Source organism: Oryza brachyantha, chromosome 8, assembly GCF_000231095.2.
Source record: "Oryza brachyantha chromosome 8, ObraRS2, whole genome shotgun sequence".
NCBI lineage: Eukaryota > Viridiplantae > Streptophyta > Magnoliopsida > Poales > Poaceae > Oryza > Oryza brachyantha.
In genome coordinates this window covers 9,473,070-9,489,598 of record NC_023170.2, presented here as the reverse complement: position 1 = coordinate 9,489,598, position 16,529 = coordinate 9,473,070, and the positions used below count along the sequence as shown (strand labels likewise).

At 47.6% G+C, this 16,529-nt stretch overlaps 1 protein-coding gene across 1 annotated transcript; it reads right to left on the bottom strand.

The window, feature by feature from the left end:
- Positions 1-505: 505 nt before the first annotated feature.
- On the bottom strand, positions 506-12,861 carry LOC107304716. Its single transcript, XM_015840087.1, has 4 exons — positions 12,763-12,861; positions 12,410-12,641; positions 12,215-12,248; positions 506-818 (listed from the first exon to the last, which is right to left on the bottom strand). The coding sequence occupies exons 1-4, from the start codon at positions 12,859-12,861 to the stop codon at positions 713-715; spliced, it is 471 nt and encodes a 156-aa protein (XP_015695573.1). The 3' UTR covers positions 506-712.
- Positions 12,862-16,529: the final 3,668 nt, after the last annotated feature.

Here is a 16,529-nt window from a genome sequence, read left to right as displayed (position 1 = left end):
ACCTCCGCCAAAGCTATTGCTCGCCACCGTCGGACCTACTCGGCGTCACGCACTCGAGACCTGTACTGCTGAAGCTGCTGCTCGCCATTGCCGGAGGTGCTTTTACCGCCGTCGGAGTTGCTCGGGACATGCACTTCAAGTACACCGGCTCCAAGCCGCCGCCGCCGGAGTTCGCTTGACTCGGACACATGCTTTCGCCGCCACAGCCATGGTGATACGACCGTTCGACCTCAATGCTCCTCCTGACGATGACGATGGACTTGGAGATGAAGCTGTAGCTGGTGAGCAAGGTGGAGTCCATGTCACTCAAGATGAAGATGTAGGAGGCGAAGCCATAGTTGTTGATGGTGGAGTTCACGTTGCTCCTGATGATGTTGAAGGTGATGAGAATTTTCTCATCACCCATTTTCATTGCTTCTGAAATGTCTACCGTAAATCTGTTCACGGTTCATTGTTTTGAAATCATAGCTGAAATTGACATGTTGCTCTAAATTTAGATGCATAATGTTCCAGATTTCCTTTATAGATAAAAGGTGCTTGGATGGATACATGAATCTTTTGATCTGTTGATAGAATGGCAAGAGTAGCTGACAAAAAATTAGGCAGGGACAGTAACAAAAGTCATGGTGCACAAGTCATGACTTCTTTCATTCACACATACTCCCATTACAGAACAAAAAAAATTGCATCGATCATGATCCATTCATTCCTGCTACTCCCAATGAGCTGAATCCCTCGAGTTATAGTAGCACATGCAGTCAGTAGCACAATTTCTGAATTCCATGAGCTGAAGCCCTCCAATTACAAACTCCTGCTTTCTGCAAATGAAAAAAATCTGCATGATGATTTTTTTTGCTCATTTAACTGCACAAGGAGTGATGGTCATGTCTCATTGTTGTCATTGTAGGTCATCAACAGCCAGAGAGAAGGGCAAGGAAATGGTTAACAGATCATGAGAGATATGTTGTTTACATTACACTAGAAGCACGGTATAAAGCTAGGACATTTAAGAGGAGTTCAACAAAAGAGATTGCAGACTTATTCCATGCAGATATTAGAGTTATTCAACGGATTTGGAAGCAGGCAAGGCAGCAGATTGGACTTGGGCAAGATGTAGATGTTTCTAACAAAAGAAAAGGTCGATGTGGCGTCAAAATAATCGAAATTGACTACTCCTTACATACTACAGCTCCACGAAACAGAAGGTGCAGTTTAAGGTCACTTGCAAAGATCTTGAATGTAAGTGTTGCAACTGTACACAAAAGAGTTAAATTAGGTTACATAAGGCGTCACTCCAATACGCTCAAACCACATTTAACAGGAGAACAAGAGACAGAGGTTGCAGTTCTGCTTATCGATGTTCGACCTTACAACTCTAGGAGATTCTGAAAGGAAATTCATTGACATGCAAAATATCATCCATATTGATGAGAAGTGGTTTGATATGACCAAAAAGACCAAGACATACTACTTGCTGCCCGAGGAAGAAGAACCTTTGTGCACTGCCCAGAACAAGAGTAACATTGGCAAAATTATGTTCTTGGCAGCTGTAGCTAGACCAAGATTTGATGTTCAAGGGAATGCGACATTTTCAGGAAAGATTGGAATGTGGCCATGCGTGAAGGAGTTGAGTTTGAGTTCAGATTTATCTCCACTGCCTCTGATTTCTGATTTGAACTACTCATATTTATGGTCATATTAATTTCAGGTTGCCGCAGCAAGGAGGAGCCGAAATAGACCTAGAGGGACGCTAGAGACAAAACCTATAATAGTGACAAGATGTGATGACAGAATTCTTGGTTGACAAAGTAATCCCAGCTATAAAATCTTCCTGGCCACAAGAGGATGTTGGCAAGACCATCTTCATTCAACAGGATAATGCAAGAACGCATGTCCCTCCAAATGACCCGCTTTTCCTTCAAGTTGTGGCAGCAACTGGTCTAAATATCCAGCTGATGCAACAGCCGGCTAACTCACCAGATATGAACGTGCTGAATTTAGGCTTCTTCAACTCCATACAATCATTAACCAACTGCATAAGCCCTACATCACTCGGAGATATAATTCAAGCTGTGCATGAAGAATTCGAAGGCTATGAGGTTTCAAAGATTAATAGAGTATTCCTAACACTGCAAACGTGCATGAATGAGGTAATGAAGATTCAAGGAGGAAATAGATACAAAATTCCACTATGAACAAGGACGGATTGGAAAGAGAAGCAAGGCTGCCTTCTAGTTTGGCATGTAGTGCTTCTGTTTATGAGAGGGTGGTAGCCAATCTACAGCTGGTTGAGTGATTAGGTGTAATGGTTGTGGTTCTAACTGAGTGTTTAGCTTAGGATACATGGAACTACAACAATTGGAGTACAAACAACAGAGTAAAGGGGCAATGGAGTACATAAAAAACCTGATATAAGGGAGTAAAGAAATCCGGGTACAACTATTCATGTTTTAGCTTAGATGAAAGTACACGTCATTTACTTGATGTAAGAGATACAAATGTCCTGATGTGAGTGAGTACTTCGTGTGTTAGTACTTGTAAAGCATATTCTGGAAAATGTTTTTGGATGTTAGTGGAGCACTAAACTGCAGAATTGCTGATGTACTCTTTTTTTATTGACCAAGATATACTGCATGCATAGTCTTTGATCAAATGAATTGGGATTTTCAAAATCAGTGCCCAATCAATGGACCAATTGTCTAGCTAATCAATTAGGTGCAAAATGGAACTTACTGCCATTATCACAGTGAGCATTATAAATATTGTAGGGCAACCTTGCCCTACATGCTCTGAATTTATAACATGCCAAATGAACTGAACAATAAATCTCCACCCAATGAAGGCTTGATGGTTAAAAACCAATTCAGACTCTTACAATGGTACAGTTAGAATAATATTGGTTGGTACTCCACTAATGCAGATACAAGTACATCCAGTTCCTAACAAAATTCAGAATCTTACCATATTCAATTTTAGTTAATATCTGGAAAAAGAGATGCAGTAATCTGAGTGGAGATCAGCATGCATATTCAATTGTAGGTATTGATTCAATCGAGTGTCAATCTATTGTCCGTTACTGAGGCCAATTTGGGTGCAAGGGCTAAAAACTACTCCAATCCAACCAAGATTACCGAGAAATTACGAAGAACTGTTGGGAATAGTCCCACATTAGAAGTTTAGGGAAGAACTGTTGGGAATAGTCCCACATTAGAAGTTTAGGGGGAGTGGCACCAACTTAAAAGGGGAGGAGTCCCTCACCTCATAGACTAGCTTTTAGGGTGTAGAAAGGCTTCCTCCCGGTTGGGCCGGTGTCTCCTGGTTTTGGGCCTACAAGTGGTATCAGAGCTGGGCCCGCAATCTCTCTAGTGTGCGTGCACACTTGTGTGGTGTAAGCCCGAAGCGCAGTGGATCATGGGTGTGAGGCCCGTATGTGCCTATGTGTTGGGCCGGTCAGTGGACTAGTGTGCGTGCACACTTATGTGGTGTAAGCCCAAAGCGCAGTGGACCGTGGGTGTTGAGGCCCGTATGTGCCTATGTGTTGGGCCGGTCAGTGGACTACGGGTGTGAGGCCCATATGTGCTCATGTGTGGAGCAGGTCAGGGCTAAGGGGCACCAATGTGTGATGGGGGAGATTGTTAGGAATAGTCCCATATTGAAAGTTTAGGGGGAGTGGCACCAACTTAAAAGGGGTCGGAGTCCCTCACCTCATGGGCTAGCTTTTAGGGGTCGGAGTCCCAGTTAGGCCAGTGTCTCCTGGTTTTGGGCCAACAATTGGTATCATAGCCAATTTATGCCCAAGATCCTACGCTTCAACAATAAGCATCACGGTCGATAAAGGAGGGTGGAGTGGCACTCCCATATCCGATGCTCACCTCCACCAACTACTCCACCTAGGCAATCAAGATGGAGGCTAACATGGAGGCACAAGGCATTTGGGATGCCATCGAGCCCACGGCCAATGAGGTTGTGGAAAAGAAAGGACAAGACGGCGTTGGCATGTCTTTTTGGGGCTGTCCCCAAAGATGTGTTGCTGTAGATCGCCAAGAAGAAGACGACGAAAGAGGATTGGGAGAGCCTGAAGACAAGATTTTTTGGTGTTGATCGAGTAAAGAAGGCACGGGTGCAAACCTTGAAAAGTGAATTCAAGGCATTGCATGTGAAGGATACCGAGTCAATTGACGAGTTCGCGGGTAAAATTAGTGCTCTCGCGAATAAGTTGAGTGATCTCGGTGTAACCATGGAGGATGATGAACAAGTCAAGAAGCTACTTGATTCAGTTCCTGACAAGTTTTTGCAGGTAATTGCTGCAATCGAGCAATTTTCTGACTTGGACATCATGCCATTTGATGAGGCGATTGGCCGCCTCAAAGCATATGAAGAAAGGATACGCAAGCGTGACGACAAGAACGACGAACATCTACTTCTGTCGTCCGGCACCACGAGCGCGGACCGAAGCCGTTCCAAGAAGCCGGACAGGTCCAAGTCGATGTGCTACTACTGTCAAGAACTTGGACACTTTGCATATGAGTGCCCTGAGAAAAAAAGAAGAAAACGCTCCTTGCCGTAGCGTCAAGTGACGATACCTCCGGCTCCTTCTACTTCCAAGTTAGGGAGGTAACCGGGGATTCCATGTAGCTCCAACCTGACCCGGTGGGGAAACTCGTCTTCAAGAGGGTGGATCGTGGTGTACTCTGGCTCATAGGGGTATCCTGCCGTGAATGAGACTTTTGCCAACTCTGCCACAAATCCAGCCATTCCAAGCCCACGATGATACAAGGGGTGGTCAGCCATCTAAAGAACACAAGGATTTGGAATCAATAGATGCAAAATTTTATTTCAAGATAAATAAATCATAAAAGAAACAAAGTAAATAAAGTTTTACCCGTAAATCGATTTACTCACGCCTTTCAACCAAAGGGGTTTTGTCTTTTCTAAATGACTCACGCTTTTGAAAAGCACTAACCCATTTTTAAAGCACTCTAACTTTCGCAAACGATGCACAAACATGAAAAGCAGAGGGCTCTTAGGGTTTCCATTGGGCTGATCCTACGGTCAAAGGAGGCTCTGATACCAACTTGTCACGCCCAGAAATTCCTCACACGAATTTCTAAACTTAATTGTGTATTAAATCCCTGTCCAGGACCAGCCAGGGTACACAAAAAGACAATGTTGATTACATAACCATCGTTCTTAGAAACAACTGAAAATAACACTTAATCTAATGAAAATGCAGCGGAACGAAAGGTAGACTAGCTCCAGCGGGTACGGCTCCAGTCCACAGGCAAAGCTTCGACGGTAGACCAGCTCACTCCTGAGAGTCTTCTCCACCAGTCTCAACTTCTAACTCTAAAGGGGGAAGTTAAGCAAGGCTGAGTACAAACCACCGTACTCAACAAGTAACACGGAAAAGAAGGTAATAAATGATGCACAGGGATTATCAAGGGCAGGCTAGGGTTAATTGCAATAAAGCAGCGGTTGAACAAATAACAAAGATTAAAATGAATAAAGATAATTGAATACAGTAAAGGATAAGTAAATAACAGTTGTAAAGTACCACAACAATGTCCAACGTTACACCACGTTGCAACAGGCCCATCCACTACTCAACGTTACACCACGTTGCAGCAGTCCCGAGTGAAAACCAGTTTACTCAAGTTATTAAAGGTTCACTAATCACAGTGAAGCTGGGAGTTCGCCCGTGACCGTGGGCACGGCTATTCGAATAGATTATACTTTGATCAGAGGTGTACTAAGCCTAAATCGTAAAAAGAAATCCGTAAATAACAATTGGCTTAATTAACTCAGGAAAAATCCCTCTAAAAGGAATTAATTCACTTAAATCGAGGCTCGCAAATCGACTAACAGGATTTAAATTCAAATTGCAGAAGTATAAAATTTGGCCAAACAAATTAATTTAAAACTCGGCAAAAGTGGGGTTTTCCTTTTTCCCTCCTTTTTCCTCTCTTTTTCCCTTCCTTCTCAAATTGGGCCGAAGTCCAATTTTCCTCCCCTCTCTTTTTCCTTTTTCTTTTTCTTTTTCTTTTCCTTCCCGGGCCGGCCCAGCCGAGCCGGCCCATCCTCCTCCTCGGCCGGCCCAGCCGACCGGCCTCCCTCCGCCCGCCAGCGCGCCCCGCCTGGGCCGCCGCTCGGCCCAGCTAGCCGCTCGCCCGCGCCGCGAGTCCGCGTCGCCTCCTTCCTCTCTCCCGCGCCACTGACAGGTGGGGCCCACCTGTCAGTGACTGTTCCGCGCCCGCGCCGCGCCGCGTCCGAGCCGAACTCCGCCGCCGCGCCGCAACCGCCGCCGCCGCAACCGCCGCCGCCGAGACCGCGCCGTCGCCGACTCGGTCTCCAACGTCCGCCCGCCCTAGCCGGTGCCGCCACCCTATAAATCCCGAGCCGCCGCGCGCCGTCGCTCGCTTTCCGTCGTCGCTCAAGTCGCCGCCTCGCTGCCGCCGTCCGCCGCCGCCGCGCAATCTCGCCGCTAGCCGCTGGTCGTCGCCGTCCCGCTGCGTCACCATCTCCGCGCCGCCGTCGCCGTCGGATTGCCGCCCCCGTCGTCGCCGGTGGACATCCCCAGCGCCACGCGCTCCCTCTCCGCCCGGTCGCCGCAGCGCCTCGTCGTCTCGCCGCCGCCACTCGATCTCCGTCGCTGCCGCCGATCTCCCGCTCCTACCCGCGACGCCACCTTCGCCTCGGTCTCGCCGACCCGTCCGCGCCCTCGCCGCCGCCGGTGAGCCTCCGCACCCTCCTCCCCTCTTTCTCCCCCTTTCCGGCCGATTGCCGCCGAGTCGCGTGCCGTTGCCGGACGAGGCTGAAGCCCGCCGCTCCCGTCGGCCACCGTGGTCGTCGTCGCCTCCGCGTCGCCGACGTCTGGCCGCCGTCTCTTGCGCCCGCGCGTGCCGCGCTGCCGCCGCTCGCCAGTCGCCGTCGCCGCTGTTCTGCCGGGTTGCGCCCGTGCGTCGCCGCCCCGGCCGTCGTCGCCGTCGCGCCGTCGCCGCTCGCCGGTCGTCGCCGTCGCGCCGTCGCCGTCGCCGTGCGCCGCCGCCGCCGCGTCGCCCGCCGCTCCCGCCGGTCGCCGCCGTCCGCCGAGCCGCGCGTTCGGTCCCCTTCTCTCTGTCCTCTCTCGCTGACGAGTGGGTCCCACTCGTCAGTCGCTCCCCGCGCCCGCCTCCTCTCTCTCCTCCCCGGGCCCGCGTGTCAGCCGCCCATTCCCTCTCTCTCTCACTGACAGGTGGTCCCCACCTGTCAACCGTCAGCTTCCTCTCTCCTCGCTGACGTCAGCAGCCCCATTAATTGCGCAATAATTGATTTAGGACTTTTCTGTTTAGTTAAAAAACCCAGAAAACTTCTAAAATTCATAAGTAATTCATCTAGTCTCCGTTTAGGTCCATTCAAATTTCATTAAATTCATAAAATTATCAAGAATCCATTAAAAATAGTTTCTTTTGCTGTTTCAGTAGAGTTTGTGCCTGTTTTATTTATTTTTGTGCTTTGTCGCTTAGATTCGGACCCCGCCGAAGAGCCGGTTTACTTCGAGATCGTCGCCGAAGTTCCCCAGGGGCCAGAGCAAGGCAAGTAACACTCATCCTTGAACATATTGAACCCATTATTGCAAATTCCCCGCTTTATTACTTCAAATATGCATCGTTTTAATTAAAGTACTTACTTTATGTTATTTTCGGGTAAACCTTATTAGTATGCCGTTGTTTATCCAACTTTGTTCGTTGCTGGACCAGGGGTAACTTGATTAGAGTCAGGCCTAGGTTAATGCTTAGCCATGCTTAGAACAAATAGCTCATGGGATCACACATAATTATGCTTAGTTCTGAATAGCCGAGATAATGATTCACTACCCGGTTCAGGTTAATGTCAACTAAAATATTGATAATGGTGGGCTATGGGTGCATGGTTTTGAGAGTCGCACCCATGGCGATTAAGGACCGGTTCACGGGAAACCCTGGAAGTAATTAAGTGCTAACCACATGCCGAAATGGGTAAGGTGGGATTTGGAGCATGACTTCAAACTATTTGACGTACCCAGGCAAGGGTAGGCGTGATGGAGTATGGACGGGCAATCGTGGTGTAACGAAAGCTTCTCCTGCTTCTGGATCTACCAAGGCACAAGAGGGGACTGCCCGACTTGGTGTAAACGAGGGGGTGAAACCTGAAGTGTGGTACGATTAAATAGGGAGGGTTGTGTAACGGGTTCTATCACGGTCTCCTTTCCGGTATGCCGTGGTGGTATGTCGGCGCACGTTCAAGTGTAGTGGAGTCGTGTCTTGTGGGTACAGTAGTACACCTCTGATCAGAGTATAAACTATTCGAATAGCCGTGCCCACGGTTACGGGCGAACTCCCAGCTTCACTGTGATTAGTGAACCCTAATAACTTGAGTAAAATCTGTTATCACTTGGGACTACTGCAACGTGGTGTAACGTTGAGTAGTGGTTGGGCCTGTTGCAACGTGGTGTAACGTTGGACAGTGTTGTGGTACTTTACAATTGTTTATTTATTTATGCTTTACTGTATTTAAATTACCTGTATTCTTTCAATCTCTGTTATTTATTTAAATTGCTGCTTTGTCGCAACTAACCCTAGCCTGTCCTTGTAAATTCCGTTGTATCATTTGTTTCCCCCTTGTCCGTGTTACTTGTTGAGTACGGTGGTTTGTACTCAGCCTTGCTTAACTTTCCCAACCCAGAGCTAGAAGCAGAGTCCGATGGAGGTGTCTCTCAGGAGTGAGCTGTTCCGCCGTCGAAGTGTTGCCTGTGGACTGGAGCCGTACCCGCTGGAGCTAGTCTACCCCTTTGTTTTTCTTTCCGCTGCATTTCCGCTAGAATAAGTGTAATTTTCAGTTGTTTCTAAGAACGATGGTTATGTAATCAACATTGTCTTTTTGTGTACCCTGGCTAGTCCTGGACAGGGATTTAATACACAATTAAGTTCAGAAATTCATGTGAGGAATTTCTGGGCGTGACATGTACCCACAAGACACGACTCCACTACACTTGAACGTGCGCCGACATACCACCATGGCATACCGGAAAGGAGACCGTGATAGGACCCGTCACGTAACCCTCTCTATTCAATCGCACCGCACTTCAGGTTTCACCCCCTCCTTTATACCAAGTCGGGCAGTCCCCTCTTGTGCCTTGGTAGATCCGGAAGCAGCAGAGGCTTTCGTTACACCACGATTGCCCGTCCATACTCCATCACGCCTACCCTTGCCTCGGTATGTCAAATAGTTCGGAGCCATGCTTCAAATCCCACCTTACCCATTTCGGCATGTGGTTAGCACTTAATTACTTCCAGGGTTTCCCGTGAACCGGTCCTTAATTGCCATGGGTGCGACTCTCAAAACCGTGCACCCACAGCACACTATTATCAATGTTTTAGTTGACATTAACCCGAACCGGGTGATGAATCATTATTACCGCTATTTAGAACTAAGCATGATTAAATGTGATCCCATGAGCTACTTATTCTAAACACGGCTAAGCATTAGCCTAAGCCTAACTCTAATCAAGTTATCCCTGGTCTAGCAATGAATAAAGTTGGATAAACAACGGCATAATAATATGGTTTACCCGAAAAATAAATTCAGTAAATACTTTAATTAAAACAATGCATATTTGAATAAACAAAGCGGAGAATTTACAATAATGGGTCCAATATGATCAAAGATGAGTGCCACTTGCCTTGCTCTAGCCCCTGGGGAACTTCGGCGATGATCTCGAAGTAAACCGGCTCTTCGGCGGGGTCCGAATCTAAGCGACAAAGCACAAAAATAAATAAAACAGGCACCAACTCTACTGAAACAGCAAAAGAAAAGTATTTTTAATGGATTCTTGGCAATTTTATGAATTTAATGAAATTTGAATGGACCTAAACGGAGACTAGATGAATTACTTATGAATTTTAGAAGTTTTCTGGGTTTTTAACAAAACAGAAAAGTCCTAAATCAATTATTGCGTAATTAATGGGGCTGCTGACGTCAGCGAGGAGAGAGGAGGCGCTGACGGGTGGGGGCACCTGTCGGTGGGAGAGAGGGGGAGAGGAGAGGCTAACAGCTGGGCCCCACGGGAGGAGAGAGGGAGGAGGGGCGCGGCGGCGGCTGACGGGTGGGACCCGTCGGTCAGAGGGAGAGAGAGCAGGGGAGCGGGGAGAGCAGCTTGGCCGACAGCGGCAGCTGGCGGCGCATGTTCACGGCGCGCGGCACGGTGGCGACGGCGCGACGGCGACGACCGGCGACCGGCGACGGCGCGCGGCGCACGACCGAGGCGACGGCACACGCGGCGCAGCCGGGCAAAGTGGAGGTGACGAACTGGCGCGGCGACGACGACCGGGCGACGAGCGCGGGCGCGTACGGGCGCGGGTGGCAGCGGATTGACGACGGCGACGTGAAGGCGACGACAACAACGGCGGGCGTCGGCGACAACGCGCACCGCACACGTCCGGCGACGGCGTGCAGCTCGGTGGCGGTCGGTCGGGAAGGAAAAGAGAGAGGGGAGGAGGAAGGAGACGCTCACCGGCGGCGGCGACCGAGCGGGTGAGTCGGCGAGGTCGAGGCGGAGGTGGTGACGCGGGTAGGCGCGGTCGATCGACGATGGCGGCGGAGATCGATCGGTGATGGTGAGGAGGTCGGGCGCGGCGGCGGCCGGGTGGCGAGAGGATGCGCGGCGCTGGGGATGCTCACCAGCGATGACAGGGGCGGCAACCAATCGGCGACGGCGGGGCGGAGGTGGTGACGCGGCTGGACGGACGGCGAGGAGCGGCGGCTGCGGGAGCTTCGGGCGGAGAGGGAAAAGTGGGCGACTGCGCGGGGACGGTGGGGATTTATAGTGCGGGGAGGCCGGCTAGGGCGGGGCGGCAGGTGGAGAACGAGTCGGGCGCGGCGAGGACTCGGCGGCGGCCGTTGCGGCGGCGGCGCGGCGCGGGCTCAGATTCGGCCGGTGCGGGCGCGCGAGCTGGCGCGGGCACGGTCACTGACAGGTGGGCCCCACCTGTCAGTGGCGCGAGGGAGGAGGGAGGTGGCGGCAGACTTCGCGGGCGCGGGCGAGCGAGCTGGGCCGGCGGCGGCGGCCCAGGGGGAGGGAAGGGCGCGGGCGCGCGGGAGAGGAGCGGGAGGCCGGGTCGGCTGGGCCGACCTGGAGGGAGAGGTGGGCCGGCTCGGCCGGGCCGGCCCGGGAAGGAGGAGAGGAAAAAGAAAAAAAAGGAAAAAGAAAAGGGAGGGGAGGAAAATTGGACTTCGGCCCAATTTGAGAAGGAAGGGAAAAAGAAAGGAAAAAGGAGGGAAAAAGGAAAGCCTCACTTTTGCCGAGTTTTAACTTAATTTGTTTGGCCAAATTTTATACTTCTGCAATCTGAGTTTAAATCCAGTTAATTGATTTGCGAACCTCGATTTAATTAAATTAAGTTCTTTTAGAGGGATTTTTCCTGAGTTAATTAAGCCAATTATTATTTACGAATTTCTTTTTACGATTTTAGGCTTAGGATAAAACTGCGAGTGTGACATCCCCCTCCAGAGCTAGAAGTTGAGTCCGATGGAGGAGACTCTCAGGAGTGAGCTAGCCTACCGTTGAAACTTTGCCTGTGGACTGGAGCCGTACCCGCTGGAGCTAGTCTACCTTCCTTTCCGCTGTATTTTCGTTAGAATAAGTGTTATTTAAGTTGTTTCTAAGAACGATGGTTATGTAATCAACATTGTCTATTTGTGTACCTTGGCGGGTCCTGGACAGAGATTTTAATACACAATTAAGTTCAGAAATTCGTGTGAGGAATTTCTGGGCGTGACAACCAATGTGTGACGAGGGATATTGTTGAGAATAGTCGCACATTGGAAGTTTAGGAGGAGTGGCACCAACTTAAAAGGTAAGAAGTCCCTTATCTCATGGGCTAGCTTTTGGGGTGTACAAAGGTTTACTCGTAGTTGGGCCGATGTCTCCTGGTTTTGAGTCAACAATTGGTATCAGAGCCAATTTATGCCTAAGATCCTACGCTTCAACAAGATGTCCGTCGTCGAGCACTTGGCACCATGGTCGATGAAGGAGGGTGGAGTGTGCTCACCTCCACCAACTACTCCACCTGGGCGATCAAGATGGAGGCTAACATGGAGGCGCAAGGCATTTGGGATGCCATCGAGCCCGCCAACTACTCCAATCCAACCAAGGCCAATTTAGAGTACAGTGAATTGGTGAAATCAGAAAGGGACTTACAGCGGTGAGAAGAGCACCAGAGCGAAGATCTTCGCTGCAATGGAACACAACAACAACCATTATGAGGAACTACCAAGAACTGTCTTCCTCTCTCCCCTTCTCCCCAATCCAACCAAGATTACCGAGAAGACAAAACAATGAACACCCAAAAAAGGAAAGAAAAAACAGAGGAGCGATGGGGGAGATGAGCAGCACCAGGCCCAACGTGGCGGGGGATGTTGGCGAGGGTGACGGTGTCGCGACAGTGGTGTGCGACCCTCGCCGCCAACGACACCCCGGTCGTCGGCAGCCCCAGGATGAGAGCCAAAGGTATCAACTTTTTCACCTCTTGAGGTCGATCTCGATTCCATTTACTTGCAGGAATGCTGCGGCGGCAGAGGCACTTAATCTTGGCGGCGGCAGCGGCGGCGCCTCTCGCGTCTTTGATCTGGAACAGCGATAGGTATAGGAGGAAGGGTAGTTTGGGTAGAAAACTTTCAGTATATACAGGCCAATACCAGAACGTCTTACAATCAAAAAAATACCATTAAGGCTCTTCAATGTCTTACATTCCGGTAGAGAGGGAGTAGTATATTATGTGCAGAATGCAGGGCAGGATGGAATTGAAGACCGAGATGCAAACTAAGTTTAGTTTGCTTGTTGATCATGGCGTCAACTAATTATTTACTGGCAGAGTAGTAGGTAGTATGAATCAATGGAGTAATATACTAAGGGGGTGAGGCTAAACTTTAGCCCCTTGTCCCATCGAATTTTTGGACACTTATTATAAATAGTAAGCGTAGACTATTAATTAAACTTATTCATAATCTTGGGTTAATTCGCGAGACGAATCTAATGAGCCTAATTAATCCATGATTAGACTATGTGATGCTACAGTAAACATGCTCTAATTATGGAAATATTTTTTTCATTATGGACGTGCAGAGAGTAGCACACCTGGTAGTAGGATCTAATTTTCACATATATATATATAAGTTGTATTTTTATTGTATTTTTAGTAAACAATACAAATAAGCATAAGTCAAAATACTGCAGCAGTATGTGCGATATACTAATAAAAATTCCAAACTTCAAATCTTTGGCCTTGCTTAGTTTGTAATTTTTTTTTGCAAAAACATCACATCGAATTTTTTGACACACATTTAAAAGTATTAAACGTAGTCTAACTATAAAACAAATTTCAGATTTCGCCTGAAATCTGCGAGACGAATCTTTTGAGTCTAATTAATCCGTCATTAGGACATCTCTTTGTTACTGTAGTACTTATGGCTAATCACGTCCTAATTAGGCTTAAAAGATTCGTCTCACCATTTTCCCCATAACTGTATAATTAGTTTTAATGTTCATATATATTTAATACTTCATTTAGGTGTCTTAATACTTCATTTAGGTGTCTAAAGATTCGATGTTATGTTTTTGACAAAAATTTTTGAAACTAAACAGCCCTTTGTGTTAGGTACAACAGCTACGTGCAACAATATTATAAACTTGAATGTTTGCTTCAGTACTGGACATAGCAGGTGTCACGTCAAAACGACGATACTGTTTTTTCCCATAATAAGTTTATTTTTGTTTTTTCGTATTCAACCTTTAACCATTCGTTTTATTTAAAAAATTTATAAAAAACTTTAAAAAATTAGTCACGCATAAAGTACTATTTATGGTTTATCATCTAGTAAAAATAAAAATATCAATCACAAAAAAATTTGTAAAAACTTTAAAAAATTAGTCAAACACATCTTGCTCGTAGTTGCAAATTTATTGTGTTGGAGTATATATAAGTATTCTCAGGTTATTTGATATAGGGTAGGGAGATGTTTAAATACTTTGTTTTAGTCAGTCAGCGCTACCTCCGTTTCATATTGTAAATTTTTTTGACTTTGGCTAAATTTATTGATTGATGAATATATATACTTTATATATGCGTCTAGATTTATTAACATCTATATTTACATCTATATAAATATAGGTAATGTTAGAAAGACTTACATTACGAAATGGAGAGTAGTTATTTTTCTAATTTTAAATTGATTAGATTCTCTTCTACGTATCAGATTGATTATAAAATTATCGGTATAATTAGAATAACGTGAAACATTAAAGAAATATTATGAATGAAGACGGGGATATTACCATCAGTAGTCCGTCCTAAATGTTTAACATCGTTGATTTTTTTATATATGTTTGACTATTTATTTTATTTAAAAAAATTATATAATTATTTTTATATTATTTTATTTATTGTTAAACATACTTTTATGTATATATATAGCTTTATATATTTTATAAAAAAATTGAATAAGACAAATAGTGAAACATATATAAAAAAGGTCGATGTCATCAATCAAATATTTAGGGACATAGCAGCAGGGAGCAGTAAGAAAATTAATGAATAGATGGGGAAATTAAGGGTAGGTACGAGGATGTAGAGGGTGCAGGCGAGGAGGATGGATGCGTAGCGGCCGAGGAATGAGTCGGCGAGGAATGCGCCGAGCAGCGGGAGCATGCAGGCCGTCCCCGACCAGGCGTTCACCGCCGCCGCCGCCGACGCGTTGGGCTGCCCCAGCGGCCCGCTCAGGTAGGTGACGAGGTTCGCCGACACGCCCAGGTAGGCGAAGCTGCCGCCCATCTCCACCATTGTGCGTGCACCAACATCGATCCCCACATCGATTCCAATATACTACATATATCGACGGAGAGGAGAGAGAGATCTGCGTGCGTGCGAGCGTACCGGCGACGAAGAGGGCGGAGCGCCAGCCGCCCGAGGCTGAGCGGTAGACAGCGGCGGAGGTGGCATGGGGGCTGAGGGTCTTCAGCCCTCTGGGGACCCCTAGGCCTCCTCTTCTAAGACCCTCTACAAATTTTTTTCTATGATTTCTTAGGATAAAGAATGAAGTTCTTCAGTTCGTGGTTGGAGGCAGAAGATGAAGTTAGTTGGACCGTTATGAAAAAAAGTCTAGCAAATTTGTTTCCTTGGCCTAGCCCACTTAGAACATAGCCATCAACATTTAATCATCCATTTTATCTGTTTCCATCCAAACCGTTCATTCTCGTCCCAGTCCACACTCCTTCCCCACCATAATACCCTGATCATCACTCACACCCACCAAATCTCAAGCGGCTGGCGGTGTACGATGGATACAAGGAGCGGCGGAGGCGGTCGTCAGCTGGCAGCCGACGGCAAACGCGTAGGAGCGGGCCGAGCGGCCAGTGGCCTACGCACGCGGCAGGGGTCGACAGCGGCGCATGGCATGACAGGAAGCCCGACACACCTGACACGGCGGAGGACGATAGGGACGCACCCGCACAGGGCAGCCGGTTTGTTCAGCCCCTACGATGATCCGCCCCTGGCGGTAGACGGGGCGGCCTTGGAAATCAGAGACGCCGGACAGCGGCGGCTCCTACGGAAGAAGCAACGGCGTCCTTCTGGATCTGTCCATCGAATGTATTCGGAGCGAGTCGGACTAGCTAGCCTGCCTAGGAGCAGCAGATGATATGTACAAGGTAGCTAGCGAAAGAATTGGTAAGGATGCGCGCGCGCGGCGGCGGCTCGTCTCAACGACCGGCCATCGTCTGCTGCAAATGCCAAATGGCCGGCCAAATTCAACAACCGTCGTTTCGTTTCTAAAGTATGACCGAACGTCATCAAGTAGCAGTCGATCCTGTCTCAACAAAGCCAGTTTTCAATTTGTCTTGTCTGAGCGATTGTATAAGCAGCAGTATGTGTACCACTACAAGGGAATTGACCAGCGAGCGAGATAGAAATCAATCGGTACTAGTACCATATATATGTGAAAGATTAGTGAAGCGTTCTCACCTCTCTCCACTCTCTCCAGGCCGTGTATCTGTGTTCATATAGGCCGTAAACATCAGCAAAAGTTTACATAGTTTATTACAATTTGAACAGCTGAGACACTGTATGTACGTACCTCTAATATTTTCCCTCAATCATAACTTACATGATGAGATTATATTTGAATAAGTCAATTTTCTAGCACATATAGCTTTTGTAAACCCAATAGCAACTTGATCATTTGTTGAGATAAACCGTACTTCTAATAATTTCTTAGCCGTTCTTTCACGAACAAAGTGATAGTCAACTTCAATATGTTTGTCCTAGCATGAAACACAGGATTTGATGACACATATGTTGCTCTTATATTATCACACCAGAGTTGTGCCTTTGGTGTACTTTGGAAACTTGTGCAACGAAGTTTGAATCCAAATCACCTTAGCCATTGCATTTGCCAAAGACTTGTATTTTGCTTCTGTACAAGATCTTGACACAGTTGGCATCCACTCCAAAAGACAAGAT